Source organism: Lissotriton helveticus, chromosome 1_1 (assembly GCF_964261635.1).
Source record: "Lissotriton helveticus chromosome 1_1, aLisHel1.1, whole genome shotgun sequence".
Classification (NCBI taxonomy): Eukaryota; Metazoa; Chordata; class Amphibia; order Caudata; family Salamandridae; genus Lissotriton; species Lissotriton helveticus.
Window position 1 is genome coordinate 500,308,387 of NC_136057.1, and position 16,341 is coordinate 500,324,727.

A 16,341-nucleotide genomic window follows, 5' to 3' on the forward strand; every position below is an offset into this window, starting at 1 on the left:
CACCGTTCTTTAGCCCGCTCTGACACCCCAGTTCAGACATGGCCATATACAAATCAGTCTGACCCTGTGCCTCATGGCAACAGTCCAGCCCGAACTGCCAAGCCATGCCTTCCCTGAACCGGAAACAAGCTTCCTAGGACCGGTTTCTGGCATTTCAGCCGTCTTCAGCCAGGCTTGCTTGAATCCAGTGGCAAAGTGAGCAAGGGAATCACGTCTGAGCATACCCTGCCAAATTATGGTGAACAAAGCGGTACAAAAGGGGGTGGTGATGGACGAAGCATCTGAACCAATCAAACACTCACTCCCAGTCAACAGATCTGGGTTTAATCCATCACCGTTCTTTAGCCCACTCTGCCACCCCAGTTCAGACATGGCCATATGCAAATCAGTCTGACCCTGTGCCTCATGGGAACAGTCCAGCCCGAACTGCCAAGCCATGCCTTCCCTGGACTGTAAACAAGCTTCCTAGGACCGGTTTCTGGCATTTCAGCCGTCTTCAGCCAGGCTTGCTTGAATCCAGTGGCAAAGTGAGCGAGGGACTCACGTCTGAGCATACCCTGCCAACTTATGGTGAACAAAGCGGTACGAAAGGGGATGGTGATGGACGAAGCATCTGAACCAATCAAACATTCACACCCAGTCAACAGATCTGGGTTTAATCCATCACCGTTCTTCAGCCCACTCTGCCACCCCAGTTCAGACATGGCCATATGCAAATTAGTCTGACCCTGTGCCTCATGGGAACAGTCCAGCCCGAACTGCCAAGCCATGCCTTCCCTAGACCGGAAACAAGCTTCCTAGGACCGGTTTCTGGCATTTCAGCCGTCTTCAGCCAGGCTTGCTTGAATCCAGTGGCAAAGTGAGCAAGGGACTCACGTCTGAGCATACCCTGCCAAATTATGGTGAACAAAGCGGTACAAAAGGGGGTGGTGATGGACGAAGCATCTGAACCAATCAAACACTCACACCCAGTCAAGAGCTCTGGGTTTAATCCATCACAGTTCTTTAGCCCACTCTGCCACCCCAGTTCAGACATGGCCATATGCAAATCAGTCTTACCCTGTGCCTCATGGGAACAGTCCAGCCCGAACTGAGAAGCCATGCCTTCCCTGGGCCGGAAACAAGCTACCTAGGACCGGTTTCTGGCATTTCAGCCGTCTTCAGCCAGGCTTGCTTGAATCCAGTGGCAAAGTGAGCAAGGGACTCACGTCTGAGCATACCCAGCCAACTTATGGCGAACAAAGCGGTGCAAAAGTGGGTGGTGATGGACGAAGCATCTGAACCAATCAAACACTCACACCCAGTCAAGAGATCTGGGTTTAATGCATCACCGTTCTTTAGCCCACTCTGCCACCCCAGTTCAGACATGGCCATATACAAATCAGTCTGACCCTGTGCCTCATGGCAACAGTCCAGCCCGAACTGCCAAGCCATGCCTTCCCTGAACCGGAAACAAGCTTCCTAGGACCGGTTTCTGGCATTTCAGCCGTCTTCAGCCAGGCTTGCTTGAATCCAGTGGCAAAGTGAGTAAGGAACTCACGTCTGAGCATACCCTGCCAAATTATGGTGAACAAAGCGGTACAAAAGGGGGTGGTGATGGACGAAGCATCTGAACCAATCAAACACTCACACCCAGTCAACAGATCTGGGTTTAATCCATCACCGTTCTTTAGCCCGCTCTGCCACCCCAGTTCAGACATGGCCATATACAAATCAGTCTGACCCTGTGCCTCATGGCAACAGTCCAGCCCGAACTGCCAAGCCATGCCTTCCCTGAACCGGAAACAAGCTTCCTAGGACCGGTTTCTGGCATTTCAGCCGTCTTCAGCCAGGCTTGCTTGAATCCAGTGGCAAAGTGAGCAAGGGAATCACGTCTGAGCATACCCTGCCAAATTATGGTGAACAAAGCGGTACAAAAGGGGGTGGTGATGGACGAAGCATCTGAACCAATCAAACACTCACTCCCAGTCAACAGATCTGGGTTTAATCCATCACCGTTCTTTAGCCCACTCTGCCACCCCAGTTCAGACATGGCCATATGCAAATCAGTCTTACCCTGTGCCTCATGGGAACAGTCCAGCCCAAACTGCCAAGCCATGCCTTCCCTGGGCCGGAAACAAGCTACCTAGGACCGGTTTCTGGCATTTCAGCCGTCTTCAGCCAGGCTTGCTTGAATCCAGTGGCAAAGTGAGCAAGGGACTCACGTCTGAGCAGACCCTGCCAAATTATGGTGATTAAAGCGGTACAAAAGTGGGTGGTGATGGACGAAGCATCTGAACCAATCAAACACTCACACCCAGTCAAGAGATCTGAGTTTAATGCATCACCGTTCTTTAGCCCACTCTGCCACCCCAGTTCAGACATGGCCATATGCAAATCAGTCTGACCCTGTGCCTTATGGGAACAGTCCAGCCTGAACTGCCAAGCCATGCCTTCCCTGGGCCGGAAACAAGCTACCTAGCACCGGTTTCTGGCATTTCAGCCGTCTTCAGCCAGGCTTGCTTGAATCCAGTGGCAAAGTGAGCAAGGGACTCACGTCTGAGCATACCCTGCCAACTTATGGCGAACAAAGTGGTACAAAAGTGGGTGGTGATGGACGAAGCGTCTGCACCAATCAAATACTCACACCCAGTCAAGAGATCTGGGTTTAATGCATCACCGTTCTTTAGCCCACTCTGCCACCCCAGTTCAGACATGGCCATATGCAAATCAGTCTGACCCTGTGCCTCATGGGAACAGTCCAGCCCGAACTGCCAAGCCATGCCTTCCCTGGACTGTAAACAAGCTTCCTAGGACCGGTTTCTGGCATTTCAGCCGTCTTCAGCCAGGCTTGCTTGAATCCAGTGGCAAAGTGAGCGAGGGACTCACGTCTGAGCATACCCTGCCAAATTATGGTGAACAAAGCGGTGCAAAAGTGGGTGGTGATGGACGAAGCATCTGAACCAATCAAACACTCACACCCAGTCAAGAGATCTGGGTTTAATGCATCACCGTTCTTTAGCCCACTCTGCCACCCCAGTTCAGACATGGCCATATACAAATCAGTCTGACCCTGTGCCTCATGGCAACAGTCCAGCCCGAACTGCCAAGCCATGCCTTCCCTGAACCGGAAACAAGCTTCCTAGGACCGGTTTCTGGCATTTCAGCCGTCTTCAGCCAGGCTTGCTTGAATCCAGTGGCAAAGTGAGTAAGGAACTCACGTCTGAGCATACCCTGCCAAATTATGGTGAACAAAGCGGTACAAAAGGGGGTGGTGATGGACGAAGCATCTGAACCAATCAAACACTCACACCCAGTCAACAGATCTGGGTTTAATCCATCACCGTTCTTTAGCCCGCTCTGCCACCCCAGTTCAGACATGGCCATATACAAATCAGTCTGACCCTGTGCCTCATGGCAACAGTCCAGCCCGAACTGCCAAGCCATGCCTTCCCTGAACCGGAAACAAGCTTCCTAGGACCGGTTTCTGGCATTTCAGCCGTCTTCAGCCAGGCTTGCTTGAATCCAGTGGCAAAGTGAGCAAGGGAATCACGTCTGAGCATACCCTGCCAAATTATGGTGAACAAAGCGGTACAAAAGGGGGTGGTGATGGACGAAGCATCTGAACCAATCAAACACTCACTCCCAGTCAACAGATCTGGGTTTAATCCATCACCGTTCTTTAGCCCACTCTGCCACCCCAGTTCAGACATGGCCATATGCAAATCAGTCTGACCCTGTGCCTCATGGGAACAGTCCAGCCCGAACTGCCAAGCCATGCCTTCCCTGGACTGTAAACAAGCTTCCTAGGACCGGTTTCTGGCATTTCAGCCGTCTTCAGCCAGGCTTGCTTGAATCCAGTGGCAAAGTGAGCGAGGGACTCACGTCTGAGCATACCCTGCCAAATTATGGTGAACAAAGCGGTGCAAAAGTGGGTGGTGATGGACGAAGCATCTGAACCAATCAAACACTCACACCCAGTCAAGAGATCTGGGTTTAATGCATCACCGTTCTTTAGCCCACTCTGCCACCCCAGTTCAGACATGGCCATATACAAATCAGTCTGACCCTGTGCCTCATGGCAACAGTCCAGCCCGAACTGCCAAGCCATGCCTTCCCTGAACCGGAAACAAGCTTCCTAGGACCGGTTTCTGGCATTTCAGCCGTCTTCAGCCAGGCTTGCTTGAATCCAGTGGCAAAGTGAGTAAGGAACTCACGTCTGAGCATACCCTGCCAAATTATGGTGAACAAAGCGGTACAAAAGGGGGTGGTGATGGACGAAGCATCTGAACCAATCAAACACTCACACCCAGTCAACAGATCTGGGTTTAATCCATCACCGTTCTTTAGCCCGCTCTGACACCCCAGTTCAGACATGGCCATATACAAATCAGTCTGACCCTGTGCCTCATGGCAACAGTCCAGCCCGAACTGCCAAGCCATGCCTTCCCTGAACCGGAAACAAGCTTCCTAGGACCGGTTTCTGGCATTTCAGCCGTCTTCAGCCAGGCTTGCTTGAATCCAGTGGCAAAGTGAGCAAGGGAATCACGTCTGAGCATACCCTGCCAAATTATGGTGAACAAAGCGGTACAAAAGGGGGTGGTGATGGACGAAGCATCTGAACCAATCAAACACTCACTCCCAGTCAACAGATCTGGGTTTAATCCATCACCGTTCTTTAGCCCACTCTGCCACCCCAGTTCAGACATGGCCATATGCAAATCAGTCTGACCCTGTGCCTCATGGGAACAGTCCAGCCCGAACTGCCAAGCCATGCCTTCCCTGGACTGTAAACAAGCTTCCTAGGACCGGTTTCTGGCATTTCAGCCGTCTTCAGCCAGGCTTGCTTGAATCCAGTGGCAAAGTGAGCGAGGGACTCACGTCTGAGCATACCCTGCCAACTTATGGTGAACAAAGCGGTACGAAAGGGGATGGTGATGGACGAAGCATCTGAACCAATCAAACATTCACACCCAGTCAACAGATCTGGGTTTAATCCATCACCGTTCTTCAGCCCACTCTGCCACCCCAGTTCAGACATGGCCATATGCAAATTAGTCTGACCCTGTGCCTCATGGGAACAGTCCAGCCCGAACTGCCAAGCCATGCCTTCCCTAGACCGGAAACAAGCTTCCTAGGACCGGTTTCTGGCATTTCAGCCGTCTTCAGCCAGGCTTGCTTGAATCCAGTGGCAAAGTGAGCAAGGGACTCACGTCTGAGCATACCCTGCCAAATTATGGTGAACAAAGCGGTACAAAAGGGGGTGGTGATGGACGAAGCATCTGAACCAATCAAACACTCACACCCAGTCAAGAGCTCTGGGTTTAATCCATCACAGTTCTTTAGCCCACTCTGCCACCCCAGTTCAGACATGGCCATATGCAAATCAGTCTTACCCTGTGCCTCATGGGAACAGTCCAGCCCGAACTGAGAAGCCATGCCTTCCCTGGGCCGGAAACAAGCTACCTAGGACCGGTTTCTGGCATTTCAGCCGTCTTCAGCCAGGCTTGCTTGAATCCAGTGGCAAAGTGAGCAAGGGACTCACGTCTGAGCATACCCAGCCAACTTATGGCGAACAAAGCGGTGCAAAAGTGGGTGGTGATGGACGAAGCATCTGAACCAATCAAACACTCACACCCAGTCAAGAGATCTGGGTTTAATGCATCACCGTTCTTTAGCCCACTCTGCCACCCCAGTTCAGACATGGCCATATACAAATCAGTCTGACCCTGTGCCTCATGGCAACAGTCCAGCCCGAACTGCCAAGCCATGCCTTCCCTGAACCGGAAACAAGCTTCCTAGGACCGGTTTCTGGCATTTCAGCCGTCTTCAGCCAGGCTTGCTTGAATCCAGTGGCAAAGTGAGTAAGGAACTCACGTCTGAGCATACCCTGCCAAATTATGGTGAACAAAGCGGTACAAAAGGGGGTGGTGATGGACGAAGCATCTGAACCAATCAAACACTCACACCCAGTCAACAGATCTGGGTTTAATCCATCACCGTTCTTTAGCCCGCTCTGCCACCCCAGTTCAGACATGGCCATATACAAATCAGTCTGACCCTGTGCCTCATGGCAACAGTCCAGCCCGAACTGCCAAGCCATGCCTTCCCTGAACCGGAAACAAGCTTCCTAGGACCGGTTTCTGGCATTTCAGCCGTCTTCAGCCAGGCTTGCTTGAATCCAGTGGCAAAGTGAGCAAGGGAATCACGTCTGAGCATACCCTGCCAAATTATGGTGAACAAAGCGGTACAAAAGGGGGTGGTGATGGACGAAGCATCTGAACCAATCAAACACTCACTCCCAGTCAACAGATCTGGGTTTAATCCATCACCGTTCTTTAGCCCACTCTGCCACCCCAGTTCAGACATGGCCATATGCAAATCAGTCTTACCCTGTGCCTCATGGGAACAGTCCAGCCCAAACTGCCAAGCCATGCCTTCCCTGGGCCGGAAACAAGCTACCTAGGACCGGTTTCTGGCATTTCAGCCGTCTTCAGCCAGGCTTGCTTGAATCCAGTGGCAAAGTGAGCAAGGGACTCACGTCTGAGCAGACCCTGCCAAATTATGGTGATTAAAGCGGTACAAAAGTGGGTGGTGATGGACGAAGCATCTGAACCAATCAAACACTCACACCCAGTCAAGAGATCTGAGTTTAATGCATCACCGTTCTTTAGCCCACTCTGCCACCCCAGTTCAGACATGGCCATATGCAAATCAGTCTGACCCTGTGCCTTATGGGAACAGTCCAGCCTGAACTGCCAAGCCATGCCTTCCCTGGGCCGGAAACAAGCTACCTAGCACCGGTTTCTGGCATTTCAGCCGTCTTCAGCCAGGCTTGCTTGAATCCAGTGGCAAAGTGAGCAAGGGACTCACGTCTGAGCATACCCTGCCAACTTATGGCGAACAAAGTGGTACAAAAGTGGGTGGTGATGGACGAAGCGTCTGCACCAATCAAATACTCACACCCAGTCAAGAGATCTGGGTTTAATGCATCACCGTTCTTTAGCCCACTCTGCCACCCCAGTTCAGACATGGCCATATGCAAATCAGTCTGACCCTGTGCCTCATGGGAACAGTCCAGCCCGAACTGCCAAGCCATGCCTTCCCTGGACTGGAATCTAGCTTTCTAGGACCGGTTTCTGGCATTTCAGCCGTCTTCAGTCAGGTTTGCTTGAATCCAGTGGCAAAGTGAGCAAGGGACTCACATCTGAGCATACCCTGCCAACTTATGGCGAACAATGCGGTACAAAAGGGGGTGGTGATGGACGAAGCATCTGAACCAATCAAACACTCACACCCAGTCAAGAGATCTGGGTTTAATCCATCACCGTTCTTTAGCCCACTCTGCCACCCTAGTTCAGACATGGCCATATGCAAATCAGTCTGACCCTGTGCCTCATGGGAACAGTCCAGCCCGAACTGCCAAGCCATGCCTTCCCTGGGCTGGAAACAAGCTTCCTAGGACCAGTTTCTGGCATTTCAGCCGTCTTCAGCCAGGCTTGCTTGAATCCAGTGGCAAAGTGAGCAAGGGACTCACGTCTGAGCATACCCTGCCAACTTATGGTGAACAAAGCGGTACAAAAGGGGGTGGTGATGGACGAAGCATCTGAACCAATCAAACACTCACACCCAGTCAACAGATCTGGGTTTAATCCATCACCGTTCTTTAGCCCACTCTGCCACCCCAGTTCAGACATGGCCATATGCAAATCAGTCTTACCCTGTGCCTCATGGGAACAGTCCAGCCCAAACTGCCAAGCCATGCCTTCCCTGGGCCGGAAACAAGCTACCTAGGACCGGTTTCTGGCATTTCAGCCGTCTTCAGCCAGGCTTGCTTGAATCCAGTGGCAAAGTGAGCAAGGGACTCACGTCTGAGCAGACCCTGCCAAATTATGGTGAACAAAGAGGTACAAAAGTGGGTGGTGATGGACGAAGCATCTGAACCAATCAAACACTCACACCCAGTCAAGAGATCTGGGTTTAATGCATCACCGTTCTTTAGCCCACTCTGCCACCCCAGTTCAGACATGGCCATATGCAAATCAGTCTGACCCTGTGCCTTATGGGAACAGTCCAGCCTGAACTGCCAAGCCATGCCTTCCCTGGGCCGGAAACAAGCTACCTAGGACCGGTTTCTGGCATTTCAGCCGTCTTCAGCCAGGCTTGCTTGAATCCAGTGGCAAAGTGAGCAAGGGACTCACGTCTGAGCATACCCTGCCAACTTATGGCGAACAAAGCGGTACAAAAGTGGGTGGTGATGGACGAAGCATCTGCACCAATCAAATACTCACACCCAGTCAAGAGATCTGGGTTTAATGCATCACTGTTCTTTAGCCCTCTCTGCCACCCCAGTTCAGACATGGCCATATGCAAATCAGTCTGACCCTGTTCCTCATGGGAACAGTCCAGCCCGAACTGCCAAGCCATGCCTTCCCTGGACTGGAATCTAGCTTTCTAGGACCGGTTTCTGGCATTTCAGCTGTCTTCAGTCAGGCTTGCTTGAATCCAGTGGCAAAGTGAGCAAGGGACTCACATCTGAGCATACCCTGCCAACTTATGGTGAACAAAGCGGTACAAAAGTGGGTGGTGATGGACGGAGCATCTGAACCAATCGAACACTCACACCCAGTCAAGAGATCTGGGTTTAATCCATCACCGTTCTTTAGCCCACTCTGCCACCCCAGTTCAGACATGGCCATATGCAAATCAGTCTGACCCTGTGCCTCATGGGAACAGTCCAGCCTGAACTGCCAAGCCTTGCCCTCCCTGGACCGGAAACAAGCTTCCTAGGACCGGTTTCTGGCATTTCAGCCGTCTTCAGCCAGGCTCGCTTGAATCCAGTGGCAAAGTGAGCAAGGGACTCACGTCTGAGCATACCCTGCCAACTTATGGCGAACAAAGCGGTACAAAAGGGGGTGGTGATGGACGAAGCATCTGAAGCAATCAAACACTCACACCCAGTCAAGAGATCTGGGTTTAATCCATCACCGTTTTTTAGCCAACTCTGCCACCCCAGTTCAGACATGGCCATATGCAAATCAGTCTGACCCTGTGCCTCATGGGAACAGTCCAGCCTGAACTGCCAAGCCATGCCTTCCCTGGACCAGAATCAAGCTTCATAGGACCAGTTTCTGGCATTTCAGCCGTCTTCAGCCCGTCTGTTGTAATTTAGCAGCGATTAGGTTAAGCATTAGCAGAAGACATCTTGTATTTAGAGACTATCTTGTCCGTTGTGTGGAATCCATTTTGTATTTCTGGCAGCCATTTTGTTTGCCATGTGCTCGCCATGTGCTCTGTCCTACCTTCCTGTCAACTGCTCTTGAAATCTGCCTAGAGACGAGATATATTTAGCCTCTTCTGCTTCGCACATGCTCAGTTGAGCTTACAGCTGTCCCCAACTTGTAACCGTAAGGATGTGTCCACCAGAATTAGCTAACTGTCAGCCCCTCCCACTTGTTGCCAGCACACTCTCTGTGTGACCTTTTATGTATTTAAAACCAGCATTCTGTACTTGTACCACCTTCATTTGAGCCCCTGTTTGGGTATAAAAGAACCGAGCTCCTGTCAGTCAGTGTGCTACTTCATACATTGCCGAAGGGTGTTGTGTGAATGTAGTTCCACCTCATGAGGTTTAATAAACTCTGTCTTTTCTATTCCAGCTTCTGTGCCAACTTCTTTCTATTGGTCTGAGGACTCTGTGCAGAGAAGGGAGAACCCCTACCACTGGTAGGCCTTGCTGAGGCTCACCACCACAACACCAGCAATGACTATCATGGTCTGTGGCAAGATGGTATGTCAATTTTGTCTGATTCAGCCAGCCCTAGCATTATTATCCTGTACTTGGGGTGGGGTGGGGTGGAATGACTAGGGTGGGTCAACAAGTCTATGCCCAGGGTACACCTCGGTACAGAGACGGCAGAGATTCCAATGGAGGGGAAGTGAACCTGTGAGGGCATTGAGCCACTCGAAAAAAGAATTATTAACAAGCTGGGGAGGCTAGCTAGGGTTCTATACCTGCAGACTATAGCCCAGGGGGGCATCTGAGGGGAGTTGTTCTTCTTAAAAAGACGGCATCCATTTGTCCAATATAAGGAATGTAATCTTCAGGGAGAATCTTCTGGCCTAGTTAGTTAGTTAGGTGTAAGGACAGGTAATGACAGAATTTTTCTTTGGGGGGGCAGGGCCTGATAGTTGGCCAACTATGCAGGCCTGTGGTGGTAAGGTCATGATTGGTGAGCGGTAAATTGAAGGTCCTTAGAGGGCGGTGCCGTTATTGAATGGGGTCACCCAAGGGGGAGGGACAAGTGGTCTCTCCTAGAACTCCTGGGGTAGTTAGAGCCAGCTGGCTGCATGAATGCAGGGGAGGGGGAGTTACGCTTTCCGGTAGTCTGCTCGGCCACCCCGCACGTGCACAATGGTGCAAATAAACTGCGCATAACTTCAAGGGCCCCATTATGGAGATAATCTACAGGGCATACGGGGTGACCTGAGGGGGGGAAGTACCCTCACAGGGAACAGGCCATCTGCGCACTCCGGTTGGAGGGCGGGTATAAGGGCATACGGGGGTGACCTGTGGGGGGAAGTACCCCTCATGGTCAACGGACCCCTGCGCATGCGCACTCTGGATGGAGTGCGGGCATAATTGGATAAGGATTTGCCGCCAGTTATTGACCTTGCCGTAGGCTCACAATAGGGATATGCAGAAAAATTTAATTATATGTTATGTTATGTTAAATGGACTTGTAACGCGCACGGCTGCGCCAGCCAAGGGGCGTCCCGGCGCTAGCTGCATGAAGATGTACAGGTGGGGGGTGTTTGTGCTGTCATAGTGGGGCAATTGCACATTAACAGAAGAGGTAGGTTTTTATAGCTTTCCTGAAGGGTAGTAGCTCCTCAATTCTTCGAATTTGAATAGGAAGTTCATTCCAGAGTCTTGCAGCGAGATATCTGAATGACCGACCGCCCATTCTTGCTAATTTGAAGCGGGGCACTACTGCCAAGTTCTGTCCTTCTGAACACAGCGTGCGTCGGGGGACGTAAGATGTAAAAAGTGGGCATAGCATGGGGGGGAGGCAGCTTTGAGGATTTTAAATGCAATACAAAGGGTTTTATAGTGGATCCTTTTTTCCACGGGGAGCCAGTGGAGTTTCGTGAGGACAGTGGACACTGACTTATAACGTGGGAGACCGGTTAGCGCTCTGGCAGCAGCGTTCTGAACTCGCTGGAGTCTAGCTTTCTCTGCTACGTTAGCCCCTAACAAGAGGGAGCTGGCGTAGTCCAGTCTTGACAGGATTGCTGACTGCACCACAAGTTGGCGGGTTTGGTGGTCAAATTTTTTTTAAATCGGTCTAAGATTGCGTAAAATACCAAAACAGGTAGCTGCCACCTTTTTGGTATGATGAGTAAAGGTCAGGGCAGCGTCCACCCAGACTCCCAGGTTTCTTACATGGTCTTTGCACTCAGGAGGTTGGCCTGAGTGTCTCTGGCCACCAGTTGTTCCCCCAGGCAGTTGTTTCTTTACCCACTAGTAACACCTCCGTTTTACCGGCGTTTAGCTGGAGATAGTTCGCCGTCATCCAGCTGGTGATGTCAATAAGCGTCAGTTTGAAATTTTGTGCACTGAGACCGCCTTCGTTGTCCAGTGCCACCACCAGCTGGGTGTCGTCGGCGTAAGTCACTAGTGAGAGACCATGCCTCCTGGCTATTTCTGCCAGGGGTTGAACGTAGACATTGAACAGGGTAGGGCCCAAAGCTGACCCCTGGGGCACACCCTGTTCAATGGGGTACTCTTTAGATAGAAAAGGAGGGGTGGAGACTCTGAAGGATCTGCCTGAAAGGAAAGCTTTGAACCACTTGAGAGCCTGCCCTGCTATCCCTGTCTCCTCCAGCCTCGACAGCAAAATCTCGTGTGACACCATATCGAAGGCAGCACTGAGATCTAAAAGAATCAGTGCTGCCGTCCCTCCAGAGTCTAATATGGTACGGAGATGTTCTGTCACATTTAGAAGAGCTGTCTCAGTGCTGTGGCCAGCGCGGAAACCATGTTGGGACCTATCCAGAATGGAATTGGATATCAAATAGTTGGTCAGGATGGAATTAACATGGGCTTCCGCTACTTTTGCTGGCCTGGGGAGGAGTGATATAGGTCTAAAGTTTTCAGGTAGGGTAGGGTCTAGCGTGGGTTTTTTATGACGGGAGTCACCCAGGCTTGCTTCCATCTTGTGGGTATAATGGCCGTGGAGAAGGACAGGTTTATCATGTCTCTAAGAGGGTCCAGGACCGTCCAGTCTGACTCTCTAAATAGTTCCGGCTTCAGGGGGTCCGCAGGTGAACCTGACTTGATTTTATTGCAGAGTTTAAGGAAATCTTGGCTGTGTGCTGAGATATCAGAAAGGTTGGGCCTATTTAGGTCAGCTGAAGGAATGAGGTGAGGATTCACTGGAAAGTTACTGTAAATTTTCTTGATTTTGTCGATGAAAAAAGACGCCATGTTGTTACAAAATGCGGAAGATATACTGGAGTTGTTTATCGATTTCTTGGCACTGTGCTCTTTCAGTATCCTAAAAATGGTTTGAGAGGCATTGTCACTATTCTTAATTTCAGTGGTGTAAAACTCCGTTCGAGTCCTACAAATATTGCGATGGTAGCTTTTTTGTGATTGGACATAGAGGGCCTTGAGTGTCAGATCATAGTCTCTCCTCCATCTTCGTTCAGCTTTTTTGCATTCTTTTTTTTGCAAGGAGAGCGCTTCGTTGAACCAGGGGCTGGATTCATGGGTGCGTGCCTTGATCCATTTAGCTGGTATCAGGGAGTCCAAGGCTTTACTGATCCACTCACAAAACTGGTCGTAATTTTGGTCAGGGTCCTCGCTCGGTTGAGGGGGATTCATTGTGAGGAGTGCATGGAAGTCTTCAAGCCGAAGCTTCCTCCATGGTCTTTTCAGGACTTGCTGGGTGGGTTTTGAGTTGGGGTCAATACTAGGAGGTATGGTCATTATCACCAAACAGTGGTCAGACCAGACTATGGGGATAGGGGGTTCAACACTAACGTTGCTCAAATTCGAAAAGATGGGATCTAAAAGATGCCCACCGCTGTGTGTAGGGCCACTCACAAGTTGGCAGAGCTGGAGGGCAGCGAGGTCGGCTAGCAAGGTGTTGATCTTGGTGTCAGAGGTGAGATCAAAATGAATGTTCAGGTCTCCTATGATGGTAAAGTTAGCAGTTTCGGGGATTAGAGAGCATATATGCTCTAGGAGCGAGATAGTGAAACTCGTACTTGCTCCCGGGGGCCTGTATATCAAAAGACCTACATGGCTGAGTTGAGAGTTAATCTTAATATTGAATCGTGGACATTCACTATCCTTGATTCCTACTCTCGATAGGTGGCAGATAAAATCGGATTTAACCATTATTGCTATCCCCCTCCCCTAGAGTGCCTATTCAGCGTATAGGCAGTGTACCCCGTAGGGGTGGCGAGGTTGATGACTGAATTCATATAGTCTTGGAGCCAAGTCTCTGTCAGAAATAGAATATCTAAGGAGTAGTTGGAAAGTAGCTCATGAATTTCCGAGTAGTGTTTCTGCATAGATCTGACATTCAGCTGGCCCACTCTAATTTGTTGGGGCATGACTTTATTAAGGGACGGTAGTCGGGAAGGACTCGGGAGGGTAAAGCCACAAGGTCATGAGGAATGACTTCTCCTACATGAGGGATTGAATTTGGCACATTCGCTGTCCGAGCCTTTTAGTGATAGTATAAATTAAGATATCACCTCCTCTCTTGTGTCGCCATGGTTCCTGGCGAGAGGCGACGTGCTGGCGCGGACGGGCGCAGACGGGCAGGACTCTGGCACGACTCTGGCGCAGGTCCGGCGCGTCCGCTGCTCGCGTCCGCTGCTCGGGTCCGCTGCGCGTCCCCTTATATGCGCGACTAGAGCGCGTCAGACCACTCAAGCACACCCAATATGTCTGCCGTGATTTAGTGGCCGGGACCGACTCGACAGCGTCAATGCTCGGCTGCGAGTGGCCAGGCAGAAGGGAGGTCAGGGAAGGGAAATAAAAGCTTCTTAAATCAAGCCTAAGCCCTTACAGTTACTTATCTAAAATCGTCTTTAAAATTACGATAGTGGCAAGAACAAACACAACCTCCCGGCTTCCGCCTCAAGAGGGATACAAACAAACAGCTAAAATGTTGTTAATATGATTACTGACTATGGTATGTTTAGATTTGGATAGGAATACCTTTGTATTAGAGATATATTAAGGTTAGCCATCTGACATCTGCGCCTAACAATGTAATCAATGTAATGGTTTTCTGCGTATTGTGTAAATATTGTATATTAAATTTTGTTTTAAAAAATTGTATGTAAATAAAATACGGCCGGGGGTTTACGACACCCAAATCCTAAATATTCTCATTGTATCTTGATATTGGCAGGGGAAGAGGGGGTCTAGGTAGTACCTGGCCATATTATAATGGGACGTCCTCCTATCATCAACGTACAGATGAGACTAGTGAGAAAGGAAACACCTGAGTAAAATAAATATATAGCGAATACGATTTAACGATTGACTTCAGAGAGTAAGGACGTGAACAGGGATGGACGGGTATAGCAGGGCCGGTCTTAGGCATGTGCAAGCTGTGCACCTGCACAGGGCCACCAAACCCCAGGGGCATCCATGCCAATATATATCCTTAATATAAGAATCCTCTGAGGATGGATACATATTTGCGTGGCGGCCCCAGTGGCAGTGATTTGGCGGCCTCCAGCTCTGTTCCACTTCCAAACACACTGACCCCCTTCCTGAGCTCCGGGGGGTTCTCCGCCCCACACGGATCCCCTCTTCCGGGGCCCCCTACCTACGCTCCCTGCCCAGGGCCACCATGAGCCTAGAGCCGCCCCTGGGTAAAGCATAAGTTAAACAAGCTGGTCTGAGCAAGACAATGTGGTGGAAGGCTGAGGGAGTATATGACATTGTGGGGACAATGTAGTATAACATAAACTACCAGGTGGGAAAATAAAATTGAAGTTGAACTATAACACCTTCATCAGTAAGAAAACTCAAACTGTGGGCCTAGCAAAACAATAATTCGGCAACATTTAGACAGTCTGCCGTTCCTCCTGGGGCAGAGGCCATGAGGGACCACCATCCCTAGTTAGACATCCCTTCCTGCCTGACGGGGACTTGTGTGGTGTGAAGGGAGACGCAACAGCGCCATCTCCTCTCACAGAACTGCAGGTCTGCCCAGCAGGAGCTATGTTTAAATCACCCATTTAGAAAACGTTTTTGCTTAGAACTTTAAACATTTCTCCCAGTGACGTAAAACAAATAGCTGACAATAAACTAAAAATTTACCAGCCCCTTGCGCCACTTTTGCGACATTTTTAACATGTAAACGTGACGTACGGGTGCGCCAGGGGCTTGTAAATAACCCCAAAGTTTTCTCCCTGTACATCGCAGATACAGGCAGGGAAAATGATTGACAGTTACCCCGCCCTTATTATGGAAGAAACGCGGCCACTGGGATCGCGCAGGCCTTTGGTGGACCGACCGCCTCCCAGGTCAGAGGTTTTTACCTGGACTCCTGTGAATGTAAGAGAACACTTCAAAATCTAAAGAATCCCCTAATTTGTTTGCAGGTTTTGACCCAATGCTTGATGCTCTGTTCCAACTTATTTAAAGGATTTCTCCGTCTACTTCGATTTACTTCTGGAAGATCCGTGGCGAGCCCCCACTCATAATTAACTTTCCACTCAGCAGCCTGCAAGACATGAATATCCCTGCACTCATTTTATGTGACAGCTTGAAAGGAGCGAGAAACAAGCCAGCTCGACGGCAGAGATTGCTGAAACCAAAACAAAACAAGGATTACATCCAAAATTTCAAGATAAATTCTAGGGTGTGCTCTTACGTCTTGCTGCAGGCGGTCGATCGCTTGCGTCAGAGGCTCTTTTCCCGGCTGTCCGTAATTGTCCATCATGGTCTGGTTCAGGTGCTGCTTAAGCTCCTCACCTAGCTGCATACCAATAAACACAATAATGAAAATGAGGGTGAAATGGAATTTATTCAAAACCTCCGCACGCGATAAGTATGAGCGACATTACAATTATAATGACATGGGGGTGAGGCTCTCAGACAAGCGTCCCGCGGTTTGATGAGCTAAAGTCGCTTGTGAAATGTCACGCGGTGAGACAGAGAGCTGTGATTGGCTAACTTGATCCAAGCTATTAAAGTAGATTGAGTCTCCCTTCAAGGTTCAGGCTTACTGTTTAATCAAGATCAGCTGTAGTGTCAGTGCTTCTAACAATTACCGCATTAGCATTCTGATGATGCAAGCACTGTACTTCAGGCAGAATGCTTAG

General features: G+C 50.2%; 1 protein-coding gene across 1 annotated transcript in view; it reads right to left on the reverse strand.

Annotated features, from left to right (window-relative positions):
• Positions 1–16,341, reverse strand: part of TSPAN11 (tetraspanin 11) — a 690,523-nt gene that overhangs the window by 523,188 nt on the left and 150,994 nt on the right. Inside the window, exon 4 of the mRNA XM_078654138.1 lies at positions 15,891–15,995. Within this exon, the coding sequence (XP_078510264.1) occupies positions 15,891–15,995 (105 nt within the window). The remainder of the gene's footprint in view (positions 1–15,890; positions 15,996–16,341) is intronic.